The sequence below is a fragment of the Pseudophryne corroboree genome, chromosome 11 (assembly GCF_028390025.1).
Source record: "Pseudophryne corroboree isolate aPseCor3 chromosome 11, aPseCor3.hap2, whole genome shotgun sequence".
NCBI lineage: Eukaryota > Metazoa > Chordata > Amphibia > Anura > Myobatrachidae > Pseudophryne > Pseudophryne corroboree.
Genome location: NC_086454.1, coordinates 141,536,591 through 141,551,683, shown reverse-complemented (window position 1 = coordinate 141,551,683; position 15,093 = coordinate 141,536,591). Strand labels below are relative to the sequence as shown.

At 49.2% G+C, this 15,093-nt stretch overlaps 1 protein-coding gene across 1 annotated transcript in view; it reads left to right on the top strand.

Moving 5' to 3' along the window:
* LOC134970028 (solute carrier family 22 member 6-A-like) overlaps window positions 1-15,093 on the top strand; it is a 158,445-nt gene that overhangs the window by 68,891 nt on the left and 74,461 nt on the right. Inside the window, exon 6 of the mRNA XM_063946145.1 lies at window positions 5,419-5,534. Within this exon, the coding sequence (XP_063802215.1) occupies window positions 5,419-5,534 (116 nt within the window). The remainder of the gene's footprint in view (window positions 1-5,418; window positions 5,535-15,093) is intronic.

Here is a 15,093-nt window from a genome sequence, read left to right as displayed (position 1 = left end):
AGTGGTTAGCCTCTCTTAGGGGGACTATTTCTCAGATTTCTGAAAGGGTTGCTAGGACTGAAACTGCAACTCCTCTATGGCTGTATGGCCCGGTCCTGTCCCCTGCGGTACATTCTCACAAACGTGATCTTGCCCACATTACACAGGATGACACGGATACCGATTCTGACATGGCAGACGGTGATGGGGATGTGTCGAGGGGGACGGCATCACTTGCCAAGGGGGTGCAGTTGACGATTGAGGCCATGCGGGATGTGTTAAATATTTCTGAGACAACCCCTGAGCAAGTTGAGGAGGCCTTTTTCACGGATAGTAAGAAAGCCCCGCTCCCTTTCCCTGCATCTAAGGAATTAAATGCTATATTTGAAAAATCCTGGGAAAACCCGGAGAAAAAATTCCAGATCCCTAAAAGGGTTCTGGTTGCTTTTCCCTTCCCGGAGAAGGACAGAAAAAAATGGGAGACCCCGCCTATAGTTGACGCGTCTGTCTCCAGGCTGTCAAAGTAGGTGTGGAAAATAAAAACAGCGCTAATAATAAATCTAAAAAACAGGTGTTTCCTTAAGATAAATCACATACGTTTAATGTTACTCAACATACATATAAATAAAAGTTCTCTCACAAATGTGAACCATAATAAATAGAGCCTCTATAGCCAGTCTCTGACAACCAACGTTTTGATGTAGATAAGCACACCTTTTAGTATTAGTAATGTCCCTGTGACCGGTCACAATATCAACAGGATCCTTAGTTTTAAATATGCAGCTATGTCCAATCTTGTGGTATAATTACCAAATATTTAGTGGATTGGCCGGGTATCCCACCTAGCGAGGGTCCAGAGGCTGTCTCCGATCCAACGCAGATGTTTGGTGGTTTTCCCTCTGTTAATTTTCCACGTCCATAGATTGAAGAATGTCCAAGATGGTGATGACTGCAATGGTATCCTGAAGGTGGCTTCAAAGTGTCAGGGTCAGGGCTGGTTCCCTTACGCGTTTCGCTGGCGTTTGGCAGCTTTATCATATAAATGCCAAACGCCAGCGAAACGCGTAAGGGAACCAGCCCTGACCCTGACTGTCTCTGTTTTTTAGATTTATTATTAGCGCTGTTTTTATTTTCCACATGTTGTATTTCTAGTCTATGAGAGATTGACTGTCTCTCACTTTAACAACAGCTTAGAGAAAGAGCACAATCATAGCGCCAGAACTTGTATTAAGCAATTAATACAAATATATCTTTCCTGTCAAAGTAGGTGGTCTTACCTGTCCCGGGATCTACCGCGTTGAAAGACCCGGCGGATCGCAAGGTGGATGCTATGCTCAAATCCATTTACACGGCTACGGGGGCGATCCTGCGGCCCACTATTGCCTGTGCATGGATTTCAAAAGCAATAGCAAAGTGGTCAATCACTCTGCAGGAGGACTTGATTACAATGGATAAATGTGACATTGATTTGTTTTTACGTAACATACAGGATTCTGCAGGGTTCCTGGTAGAATCCATGAAGGATCTGGGTTCCATGGCTGCGGGGATCTCCGCCATGTCCATCTCGGCTCGCAGGGGTCTCTGGCTGCTCCAATGGTCTGCGTACGCGGAATCCAGGAAAAGTGTGGAGAACCTACCCTATACAGGTCAGGCTCTTTTTGGGGAAGCGCTGGATGTGTGGATTGCCACGGCTACCGCGGGTAAGTCTCCTTTTCTTCCCTCAGCCGCACCGGCTACGAAGAAACCTTTTACTCCCAACACGTTACAGTCCTTTCAGCCTGCTAGGACTAGAAAGAACAAACCCTCTCACACCTTCTTTAGATGTGGTTGAGCCAAATCCAAGAAACCTGCACCTGCAGGTTCCCAGGACCAGAAGCCTGCTTCTGGTGCCTCAAAGTCTGCAGCATGATGGTGGACCGCCCAGCCTGGAGGTCGGTCAGGTGGGAGTGAGACTTCGACATTTCAGCCACGTCTGGATGTCATCCGGCCTAGATCCCTGGGTGCTGGATATTGTGTCCCGGGGGTACAGGCTGGAGTTTCAAACTCTTCCACCTAGCCGATTCTCCAAGTCAGGCTTGCCGGCTTTGCTGGTAGACGGGGAAGTACTTCTGGAAGCCATAAAAAAATTGGTGCTGTCAGAAGTAATTGTTCCAGTTCTGCCTCATCAGCTGAAGAAGGGTTACTATTCGAACCTTTTTGTGGTACCGAAAACGGATGGTTCGGTCAGGCCAATTTTGAACTTGAAATTGTTAAACCCTTATCTAAGGGATTTCAAAATGGAGTCTCTGAGAGCGGTAATCTCAGGTCTGGTGGGGGGGGGGGGGGGGTTCCTGGTGTCCCTGGACATCAAGGATGCGTACCTCCATATTTCGATTTGGCTTATCAGGTTTGCACTGTTAGACGATCACTGTCAGTTTCAAGCACTGCCGTTCGGTCTCTCCACAGCACCGAGGGTCTTCACTAAGGTGATGGCAGAGATGATGGTTCTCCTCCGCAAGCAGGGGGTGAACATAATTCCATATCTGGACGACCTGCTGATCAAGGCATCGTCCAGGGAGAAGTTGTTGAGGTCCATTGCTCTCATGACGCATCTGCTCAGGGAGCATGGTTGGATCCTGAACCTTCCAAAGTCTCATCTGGAGCCGACAAGGAGGCTGTCTTTCCTGGGGATGATCCTCGACACGGAGGTGCAGAGGGTGTTTCTCCCGGTGGAGATAGCGTTGGTGATACAGTCAATGATTCGGGATGTCTTGAAGCCTGCCCGGGTATCGGTTCATCAGTGCATCCGCCTTCTGGGGAAGATGGTTGCCTCCTACGAGGCTCTGCAGTACGGAAGGTTTCATGCTCGGTCCTTTCAACTGGATCTCCTGGACCAGTGGTCGGGATCTCACCTACACATGCATCAGAGGATACGGCTGTCGCCGAAAGCAAGGATTTCGTTTCTCTGGTGGCTGCAACTGCCTCACCTTCTGGAGTGCCAAAGGTACGGGGTTCAGGACTGGATCCTTCTAAACATGAATGCAAGTCTCAGAGGTTGAGGAGCAGTCACTCAAGGGGAAACCTTCCAAGGAAGGTGGTCAAGTCAGGAATCCCTTCTTCCAATAAACATCCTGGAGCTAAGAGCTGTGTACAACGGCCTTCTTCAAGCAGCACACCTTCTACAGGATCGGGCTGTTCAGGTGCAGTCGGACAAAGTGACCACAGTGGCCTACATAAACCGACAAGGCGGAATAGAGAGCAGGGCTGCAATGTCAGAGGTGACAAGGATCCTCCTCTGGGCAGAAAGACACGTGGTGGCGATGTTGGCAATCTTCATTCCGAGAGTGGACAACTGGGAAGCAGACTTCCTCAGCAGACACGATCTCCATCCAGGAGAATGGGGCCTCCACCCAGAGGTATTCGAGGAGGTAACCGGTTGGTGGGGGGTTCCTCACATAAATATGATGGCCTCTCGCCTCAACAAGAAGCTGCGGAGGTACTGTTCCAGGCCGAGAGACCCACAAGCAGTCGCTGTGGACACACGTAACAACGTGGGTGTTCCCGTCAGTGTATGTGTTCCCTCCACTTACTCTCATTCTAAGAGTTCTTCAGCTTGTACGAAGATTAAAGGTTCTGCCAATCCTCATTGCTCCGGACTGTCCAAGGAGGGCTTGGTACGCGGATCTGCTGGATCTACTGCTGGAAGATCCAAGGCCTCTGCCTCTTCGGGAGGATCTTCTATTATAGGGGCCATTCGCTTATCAGGACTTACCATGGCTACGTTTGACGGCATGGCGGTTGAGCGCCAGATCTTAGCTCGGAAGGGTATTCCAAGTGCAGTATTCCTGATAAAGGCTAGGAAGGGGGTAATGTCTAAACATTACCATCACATTTGGAAAAAATATGTGTCTTGGTGTGAATCCAAGAAGTTTCTTGCGGTGGAGTTTCAACTTGGACGGTTTCTCCTATTCCTGCAAGCAGGAGTGGATATGGGCCTGAAATTTGGATCCCTCAAGGTCCAGATTTTGGCTTTATCCATTTTCTTCCAGAAACAATTGGCTGCCCTCCCTTAGGTTCAGACCTTTTTGAAAGGGGTTCTGCACATCCATCCTCCCTTTGTGGTGCCGACGGAACCCTGGGATTTGGACGTGGTGTTGCATTTCCTGCAAACGGATTGGTTTGAGCCTCTACAGGAGGTTGAGGTCAAGTTTCTCACGTGGAAGGCTGTCACGTTGTTGGCCTTAGCTTCTGCGCGATGTGTGTCGGAATTGGGGGCTTTGTCCTGTAAAAGTCCCTATTTGATCTTCCATGAAGATAGGGCAGAACTCAGGACCTGTCAACAGTTCCTTCCTAAGGTTGTGACGGCTTTTCATATCAACCAACTTATTGTGGTGCCAGTGCCTACTGACTCCTCAATTGCGTCAAAGGCCTTGGATGTTGTAAGGGCTTTGAAGATTTATGTGAAGAGGACTGCTCGTCACAAAAAATCGGACTCTCTGTTTGTCCTGTATGATCCCAAGAAAATTGGGTGTCCTGCTTCTAAGCAGACGATTTATCGCTGGATCAGGTTCACCATCCAGCATGCATGTTCTACGGCAGGATTGCCGTGTCCAAAATCTATTAAGGCCCACTCTACTCGTGAAGTGGGTTTTTCCTGGGTGGCTGCCCGGGGTGTCTCGGCTTTGCAGCTTTGCCGAGCGGCTACTTGGTCTGGGTCGAACACGTTTGCTAAGTTTTACAAGTTCGATACTTTGGCCTCTGATGACATCAAGTTTGGTCAAGCAGTTCTGCAGGAGCCTGCGTGCTCTCCCGCGCCATTCTGGGTGCATTGGTACATCCCCATGGTACTAATATGGACCCCAGCATCCTCTAGGACGTAAGAGAAAATAGGATTTTAATTACCTACTGGTAAATCCTTTTCTCGTAGTCCGTAGAGGATGCTGGGCGCCCGCCAAGCGCTTCTTTATCCTGCAGTGGTAATTTGGTTCAGTACTGCCTGGTTCCTAGTTAAGTTCTGCGTTCTTTACTGTTTCAGTACTGTTTCAGCTGTTGCTGAGTTTTCCGGCATGTTAGCCGGATTTGCCTGTTGAGTGAGCTGGTATGAATCTAGCCACTATCTGTGTATTTCCTTCTCTCGAAGTATGTCGTCTCCTCAGGCACAGTTTCTAGACTGAGTCTGGTAGGAGGGGCATAGAGGGAGGAGCCAGCCCACACTATTAATCTCTTAAAGTGCCAATGGCTCCTGGTGGACCCGTCTATACCCCATGGTACTAATATGGACCCCAGCATCCTCTACGGACTACGAGAAAAGGATTTACTGGTAGGTAATGAAAATCCTATTTTTGCTTTTACTTATCTTGAGTTTACCCGTTTTCATATTTGTTATATTTTATTGATATCTGCATAAGGTTTTATGCCTTTTATATATGTCTTCTAGTGGTTTCTTTTTTCTCACTATAGTCTCTAAAGTCTGACATGATGAAAGAGGTGGCTTGTGCGAAAACAGCATATTCAGTTTTTCATTTGGTTCGAACTAATATCATGCTGAGAATATCCTGTGCCATGTGTTGTGTTTGGTAAGAAGGTAGTCCTCATCACTAGTCTCTAAATACTGTATGCTGACGTTCACCACAAAGAAAATAGCGGAGCCACTGGTTAAAGTACAAAAATCAGCACTCAGACAAAACTGGTTGTAAAAAACATAATAATAATAATAATAATAATAATAACAATAATAATGAAAAAATAAATATACACTTCATTTACATTTCAGCCTCACACTCACATTACAAAAAATGTAGAAACTAAGCAGGGTTTGGCATCGGAGACTGGCAGTATTTTTAACATGCTGGAGTCGAGCTCCCAGTACTGACCCATGATAAAGCATTTTTTTCGGGTTGGAAAATCTCAGTTACATAACAAGGTTTCTGCCCAGAGATCCTTAAAAAGAAGATTCTAGCTGGCAGCCGGCAGTAGTGGATCTTGCTACGGGCACGCAGGATTTTTGCCCGGGCCGCCGCCTTCCGGAGGGTGTCGCCGCCGTCCGGAGGTCACCGCTGCCGTGGCAAGATCCGCTACTGGTGGTTCCTCCCCGGTACTGTGCGGTGCTGTGCTGCGCAGTGCGCGATTACGGCATTGCGCACCACCCGGCATTGTGGGACCGGCACATACACGCTAGGGGTCATAATTGACCTCTAGTGTCTATGCTGTGCTACGGGAGAGACGTCATGACATCTCTCCCACAGATCCAAGGAGCGGTGCCGGCTGCCGGAGACGGAGGACAGCAGCGGTCGGGAAACAGGAGCGGGGATGGTGAGTATTTTTTTATTTTTTGGGGTGATCGGCGCTACTGGGGGCACAGTACTGGGGGCACAACTGCTAAGGGCACAGCTACAGGGGGCATAACTGACCACACCCCTTCTCCGAAGCCATGCCCCTATTTTTACGCCCTGGGCCCCACAAGGCCTAGATCCGGCCCTAGATTTAATCTAGAGAATGCAAGATGACCTTTTTGGATTTACTCTCTCTGAATATTTTGGAAGCTACGCCTTAGGGGTAGTGAAAGAGGATTAGGTCCTTGTGGGAAGCTTTGGTATAGAGTGTGCAAAATGTATCAAGCTTTGGAGATAGATTAAGTGGAGAAGTTGCACAAAGCAACCAATGAGCTTCTAACTGCCCTTTATCTAGCACTGTCTTTGAAATGACAGACCCTGATTGGTTGCTTTGGGCAACTTCTCCAAATTATCTTTCTCCAAGTCTTGAAACATCGCCCTCTAATAGCCTTACATGGATTTCCACAGGTTGGCAGTGAAGGGAAACCTGAAGACTAGAATAAAGGGAGCTTCTTCTTCTTACGGGACCACATACAGAATCTTTTGTAGCAAAGAGCACATGGAGCACAGATCTATGAAATGGAAAAAATAAATTCCCTTTAGGCTGGGTACACACTTATCGCTATATCCAGGCTTGGCGCTACCTGCTCAGCAAAGGGATGCAGTGCAGGTAGGCGCCAGGGAGGAGATGTGCTTTCCCTGCACTGCATCCCCGCTGCTCAGTGATGCAAGTAGAAAAAATGTCTTATAGGTACTGTGTGTGCGCGCCTCCCAAAAAAATGGGTGTGGCCAAATGCCACATGGGGCATGGCCAATGAAAATGGGGGGCGTGATACACATATGGGGGAAGGGCAGATACACATATGACCCCAATAGTACCAAATACACGTTGCCCCACAGTGCCAGATATACATTGCCCCACAGTGCCAGATATACATTGTCCCACAGTGCCAGATACACACTGCCTCACTGTGCCAGATACACAAATGCCCCCAAAGTGCTAGATATACATTGCCCCACAGTGCCAGATACACATTGCCCCACAGTGCCAGATACACAAATGCCCCCAGAGTGCCAGATATACATTGCCTCACAGTGCCAGATACACATTGCCCCACAGTGCCAGATACACAAATGCCCCCAGAGTGCCAGATATACATTGCCTCACAGTGCCATATACACAAATGCCCCCACTGTGTCAGATATCCATTGCCCCTCAGTGCCAGATACAGAAATGCCCCCACAGTGCCAGATATGCCCCCAGTGCCAGATACAGAAAGTGCCAGATATGCACCCAGTGCCAGATACAGAAATGCCCCCAGTGCCAGATACACATGTCCCCCCAGTGCCACATATGCTCTCAGTGTCAGATATGCCCCCAGTGCCAGATACACATGTCCCCGCAGTGCCAGATATGTCCCCAGTGCCAGATACACATGTCCCCCCCAGTGCCAGATATGCCCCCAGTGTCAGATACACATGTCCCCCCAGTGCCAGATATGCCCTCAGTGTCAGATATGCCCCCTGTGCCAGATACACATGTCCCCTGCAGTGCCAGATATGCCCTCAGTGTCAGATATGCCCCCAGTGCCAGAAACACATGTCCCTGTAATGCTAGATATGCCCCCAGTGCCAGATACACATGTCCCCCCAGTGCCAGATATGCCCCCAGTGCCAGATATGTCTCCAGTGCCAGATACACATGTCCCCGCATTGCCAGATATGTAACCAGTGCCAGATACACACGTCCCCCCAGTGCCAGATATGCCCCCAGTGCCAGATACACATGTCCCCCCAGTGCCAGATATGCCCCCAGTGCCAGAAACACATGTCCCTGTAATGCCAGATATGCCCCCAGTGCCAGATACACATGTCCTCCCAGTGCCAGATATGCCCTCAGTGTCAGATATGCCCCCTGTGCCAGATACACATGTCCCCTGCAGTGCCAGATATGCCCTCAGTGTCAGATATGCCCACAGTGCCAGATACACATGTCCCCCCAGTGCCAGATATGCCCCCAGTGCCAGATACACATGTCCTCCCAGTGCCAGATATGCCCCCAGTGCCAGATATGTCTCCAGTGCCAGATACACTGTCCCCCCAGTGCCAGATATGCCCCCAGTGCCAGGTATACATGCCCCCCCCTTCCCCTGCTGCTCACCGCTGCTGCTGTCCTGTGTGTGTGGGTGAGGGGAGGAGAGCTCAGCCTGCGCCTCTCCTGCCCCTCAGTCTCCGGCGGCGGTGCGGGTGTCTTCCTTCAATTCAGCGCCGATCCATGAGCCAATCAAAGCTCGCGGTCTGGCAGCCTTGGCAACCGGTCCGCGAGCTCTGATTGGCTCACAGGCCGGCGCTGAATTGAAGGAAGATACTGAGGGGCAGGAGAGGCGAACGCTGCGTTCTCCTCCCCTCGCAGCAGTGGTGGTGAGCAGCTCAGGGAGGGAGGGAGCGGCAAGGAGCGGCAGCCCATCGGCGGTGGGTACGGCGTACCCACGGCTAAATTCTTAAGGGTACGCCGTACCCACCCATACCCGCCCACTTGCACCACTGCCGCTGCTGCGCCTGTCCTTCCTGCTGCTGCTGCCGGCTGCTGTGCCTGTCACTGTATGACAGGCAGCGGTGTCGGCAGATTAAAGCCTCCTCTCTTCTCCTGTAACAGTGACTTTTAACTGATCGTATGAAGGGGGCAGAGCTACATGGGCGAAAAGGGGGCAGGGCTAAATGTTGAAAAGGGGGCGGGGCTACGCGGGACCAGAAGACTGTAGTACCACAGAGGAAATGCTGCTCCAGATCCTGCCAGCCAGACTGATAAGTGAAGGGAGAGTAAGTGTGTGTGTGTGTGTATGTGTGTATTTATGTATGTGTGCGGGAAGGGGGGGCAAAATGTGAATAAACTGCACTTCTGTGGGCGTTATTTGTAAGCTGCGCTACTACTGGGGGCATTATTTGTAAGCTGCGCTACTACTGGGGGCGTTATTTGTAAGCTGTGCTACTACTGTGGTGTTACGTAGTGTTCACGCTAGGCTGTTCTAGCAGGGCGCCGTGCCCTGCCCGATTTTTTAAGGGCAAAATCCGCCCTGCCCTTTCTGCGGTGCCCTGTTAGAACAGCCGGCTGCTTCCTGCCCTCCCAGCATGTAAAGATGACGTGCGCATGCGCGCGGCATCCATTCACGCTGTGGGAGAGCTTGGGGGAAGCCCAGCACCTCCGTAGGTGCTGGGCACGCCCCCAACAGTGATGCCGCCGCCCGCCCCCTGTTTTAACGTCTGTGGGCTGAACCGTCCACTTTTATTACGTGTATTGACTAGAGATGAGCGGGTTCGGTTCCTCTGAATCCGAACCCGCCCGAACTTCATGTTTTTTTACACGGGTCCGAGCGACTCGGATCTTCCCGCCTTGCTCGGTTAACCCGAGCGCGCCCGAACGTCATCATCACGCTGTCGGATTCTCGCGAGGCTCGGATTCTATCGCGAGACTCGGATTCTATATAAGGAGCCGCGCGTCGCCGCCATTTTCACACGTGCATTGAGATTGATAGGGAGAGGACGTGGCTGGCGTCCTCTCCGTTTAGAAATAGATAGGAGAGTGAGACACTTCATTTACTGGAGCTTAGGAGGAGTACTCAGAGAGTGCAGAATTTTGCTGATAGTAGTTAGTTAGTTATACTAGTGACTGACCAGTGAGACCACCAGTGCAGTTTTATTATTATTTAATATAATCCGTTCTCTGCCTGAAAAAAACGATACACAGTGACTCAGTCACATACCATATCTGTGCTCAGCCCAGTGTGCTGCATCATCTATGTATAATATCTGACTGTGCTCACACAGCTTAATTGTGGGGGAGACTGGGGAGCAGTTATAGGTTATAGCAGGAGCCAGGAGTACATATTAAACAGTGCACACTTTTGCTGCCAGAGTGCCACTGCCAGTGTGACTGACCAGCAGTGACCTGACCACACTGACCACCAGTATATTGTGATTGTCTGCCTGAAAAAGTTAAACACTCGTCGTGTGACTTGTGTGGTGTTTTTTTATTCTAAAAAAACTCATTCTGCTGACAGACAGTGTCCAGCAGGTCCGTCATTATATAATATATACCTGTCCGGCTGCAGTAGTGATATATATATATTTTTTATATCATTATTTATCATCCAGTCTATACTAGCAGCAGACACAGTACGGTAGTTCACGGCTGTAGCTACCTCTGTGTCGGCACTCGGCAGTCCATCCATAATTGTATACCACCTACCCGTGGTTTTTTTTTTCTTTCTTCTTTATACATACTACATCTCATTATCAACCAGTCTATATTAGCAGCAGACACAGTACAGTACGGTAGTCCACGGCTGTAGCTACCTCTGTGTCGGCACTCGGCAGTCCATCCATAATTGTATACCACCTACCCGTGTTTTCTTTCTTTCTTCTTTATACATACTACATCTCATTATCAACCAGTCTATATTAGCAGCAGACACAGTACAGTACGGTAGTCCATGGCTGTAGCTACCTCTGTGTCGGCACTCGGCAGTCCATCCATAATTGTATACCACCTACCCGTGGTTTTTTTTTCTTTCTTCTTTATACATACTACATCTCATTATCAACCAGTCTATATTAGCAGCAGACACAGTACAGTACGGTAGTCAACGGCTGTAGCTACCTCTGTGTCGGCACTCGGCAGTCCATCCATAATTGTATACCACCTACCCGTGGTTTTTTTTTTCTTTCTTCTTTATACATACTACATCTCATTATCAACCAGTCTATATTAGCAGCAGACACAGTACGGTAGTTCACGGCTGTAGCTACCTCTGTGTCGGCACTCGGCAGTCCATCCATAATTGTATACCACCTACCCGTGGTTTTTTTTTTCTTTCTTCTTTATACATACTACATCTCATTATCATCCAGTCTATATTAGCAGCAGACACAGTACAGTACGGTAGTCCACGGCTGTAGCTATCTCTGTGTCGGCACTCGGCAGTCCATCCATAATTGTATACCACCTACCCGTGGTTTTTTTTTTCTTTCTTCTTTATACATACTACATCTCATTATCAACCAGTCTATATTAGCAGCAGACACAGTACGGTAGTCCACGGCTGTAGCTACCTCTGTGTCGGCACTCGGCAGTCCATCCATAATTGTATACCACCTACCCGTGGTTTTTCTTTTCTTTCTTCTTTATACATACTACATCTCATTATCAACCAGTCTATATTAGCAGCAGACACAGTACGGTAGTTCACGTCTGTAGCTACCTCTGTGTCGGCACTCGGCAGTCCATCCATAATTGTATACCACCTACCCGTGGTTTTTTTTTTCTTTCTTCTTTATACATACTACATCTCATTATCAACCAGTCTATATTAGCAGCAGACACAGTATGGTAGTCCACGGCTGTAGCTACCTCTGTGTCGGCACTCGGCAGTCCATCCATAATTGTATACTAGTATCCATCCATCTCCATTGTTTACCTGAGGTGCCTTTTAGTTGTGCCTATTAAAATATGGAGAACAAAAATGTTGAGGTTCCAAAATTAGGGAAAGATCAAGATCCACTTCCACCTCGTGCTGAAGCTGCTGCCACTAGTCATGGCCGAGACGATGAAATGCCAGCAACGTCGTCTGCCAAGGCCGATGCCCAATGTCATAGTACAGAGCATGTCAAATCCAAAACACCAAATATCAGTAAAAAAAGGACTCCAAAACCTAAAATAAAATTGTCGGAGGAGAAGCGTAAACTTGCCAATATGCCATTTACCACACGGAGTGGCAAGGAACGGCTGAGGCCCTGGCCTATGTTCATGGCTAGTGGTTCAGCTTCACATGAGGATGGAAGCACTCAGCCTCTCGCTAGAAAACTGAAAAGACTCAAGCTGGCAAAAGCACCGCAAAGAACTGTGCGTTCTTCGAAATCCCAAATCCACAAGGAGAGTCCAATTGTGTCGGTTGCGATGCCTGACCTTCCCAACACTGGACGTGAAGAGCATGCGCCTTCCACCATTTGCACGCCCCCTGCAAGTGCTGGAAGGAGCACCCGCAGTCCAGTTCCTGATAGTCAGATTGAAGATGTCAGTGTTGAAGTACACCAGGATGAGGAGGATATGGGTGTTGCTGGCGCTGGGGAGGAAATTGACCAGGAGGATTCTGATGGTGAGGTGGTTTGTTTAAGTCAGGCACCCGGGGAGACACCTGTTGTCCGTGGGAGGAATATGGCCACTGACATGCCTGGTGAAAATACAAAAAAAATCAGCTCTTCGGTGTGGAAGTATTTCAACAGAAATGCGGACAACAGGTGTCAAGCCGTGTGTTGCCTTTGTCAAGCTGTAATAAGTAGGGGTAAGGACGTTAACCACCTCGGAACATCCTCCCTTATACGTCACCTGCAGCGCATTCATAATAAGTCAGTGACAAGTTCAAAAACTTTGGGCGACAGCGGAAGCAGTCCACTGACCAGTAAATCCCTTCCTCTTGTAACCAAGCTCACGCAAACCACCCCACCAACTCCCTCAGTGTCAATTTCCTCCTTCCCCAGGAATGCCAATAGTGCTGCAGGCCATGTCACTGGCAATTCTGACGAGTCCTCTCCTGCCTGGGATTCCTCCGATGCATCCTTGCGTGTAACGCCTACTGCTGCTGGCGCTGCTGTTGTTGCTGCTGGGAGTCGATGGTCATCCCAGAGGGGAAGTCGTAAGCCCACTTGTACTACTTCCAGTAAGCAATTGACTGTTCAACAGTCCTTTGCGAGGAAGATGAAATATCACAGCAGTCATCCTGCTGCAAAGCGGATAACTGAGGCCTTGACAACTATGTTGGTGTTAGACGTGCGTCCGGTATCCGCCGTTAGTTCACAGGGAACTAGACAATTTATTGAGGCAGTGTGCCCCCGTTACCAAATACCATCTAGGTTCCACTTCTCTAGGCAGGCGATACCGAGAATGTACACGGACGTCAGAAAAAGACTCACCAGTGTCCTAAAAAATGCAGTTGTACCCAATGTCCACTTAACCACGGACATGTGGACAAGTGGAGCAGGGCAGGTTCAGGACTATATGACTGTGACAGCCCACTGGGTAGATGTATGGACTCCCGCCGCAAGAACAGCAGCGGCGGCACCAGTAGCAGCATCTCGCAAACGCCAACTCTTTCCTAGGCAGGCTACGCTTTGTATCACCGCTTTCCAGAATACGCACACAGCTGAAAACCTCATACGGCAACTGAGGAAGATCATCGCGGAATGGCTTACCCCAATTGGACTCTCCTGTGGATTTGTGGCATCGGACAACGCCAGCAATATTGTGTGTGCATTAAATATGGGCAAATTCCAGCACGTCCCATGTTTTGCACATACCTTGAATTTGGTGGTGCAGAATTTTTTAAAAAACGACAGGGGCGTGCAAGAGATGCTGTCGGTGGCCAGAAGAATTGCGGGACACTTTTGGCGTACAGGCACCACGTACAGAAGACTGGAGCACCACCAAAAACTACTGAACCTGCCCTGCCATCATCTGAAGCAAGAAGTGGTAACGAGGTGGAATTCAACCGTCTATATGCTTCAGAGGTTGGAGGAGCAGCAAAAGGCCATTCAAGCCTATACAATTGAGCACGATATAGGAGGTGGAATGCACCTGTCTCAAGCGCAGTGGAGAATGATTTCAACGTTGTGCAAGGTTCTGATGCCCTTTGAACTTGCCACACGTGAAGTCAGTTCAGACACTGCCAGCCTGAGTCAGGTCATTCCCCTCATCAGGCTTTTGCAGAAGAAGCTGGAGACATTGAAGGAGGAGCTAACACGGAGCGATTCCGCTAGGCATGTGGGACTTGTGGATGGAGCCCTTAATTCGCTTAACAAGGATTCACGGGTGGTCAATCTGTTGAAATCAGAGCACTACATTTTGGCCACCGTGCTCGATCCTAGATTTAAAGCCTACCTTGGATCTCTCTTTCCGGCAGACACAAGTCTGCTGGGGTTGAAAGACCTGCTGGTGAGAAAATTGTCAAGTCAAGCGGAACGCGACCTGTCAACATCTCCTCCTTCACATTCTCCCGCAACTGGGGGTGCGAGGAAAAGGCTCAGAATTCCGAGCCCACCCGCTGGCGGTGATGCAGGGCAGTCTGGAGCGACTGCTGATGCTGACATCTGGTCCGGACTGAAGGACCTGACAACGATTACGGACATGTCGTCTACTGTCACTGCATATGATTCTCTCAACATTGAAAGAATGGTGGAGGATTATATGAGTGACCGCATCCAAGTAGGCACGTCACACAGTCCGTACTTATACTGGCAGGAAAAAGAGGCAATTTGGAGGCCCTTGCACAAACTGGCTTTATTCTACCTAAGTTGCCCTCCCACAAGTGTGTACTCCGAAAGAGTGTTTAGTGCCGCCGCTCACCTTGTCAGCAATCGGCGTACGAGGTTACATCCAGAAAATGTGGAGAAGATGATGTTCATTAAAATGAAATATAATCAATTCCTCCGCGGAGACATTGACCAGCAGCATTTGCCTCCACAAAGTACACAGGGAGCTGAGATGGTGGATTCCAGTGGGGACGAATTGATAATCTGTGAGGAGGGGGATGTACACGGTGATATATCGGAGGATGATGATGAGGTGGACATCTTGCCTCTGTAGAGCCAGTTTGTGCAAGGAGAGATTAATTGCTTCTTTTTTGGTGGGGGTCCAAACCAACCCGTCATATCAGTCACAGTCGTGTGGCAGACCCTGTCACTGAAATGATGGGTTGGTTAAAGTGTGCATGTCCTGTTTATACAACATAAGGGTGGGTGGGAGGGCCCAAGG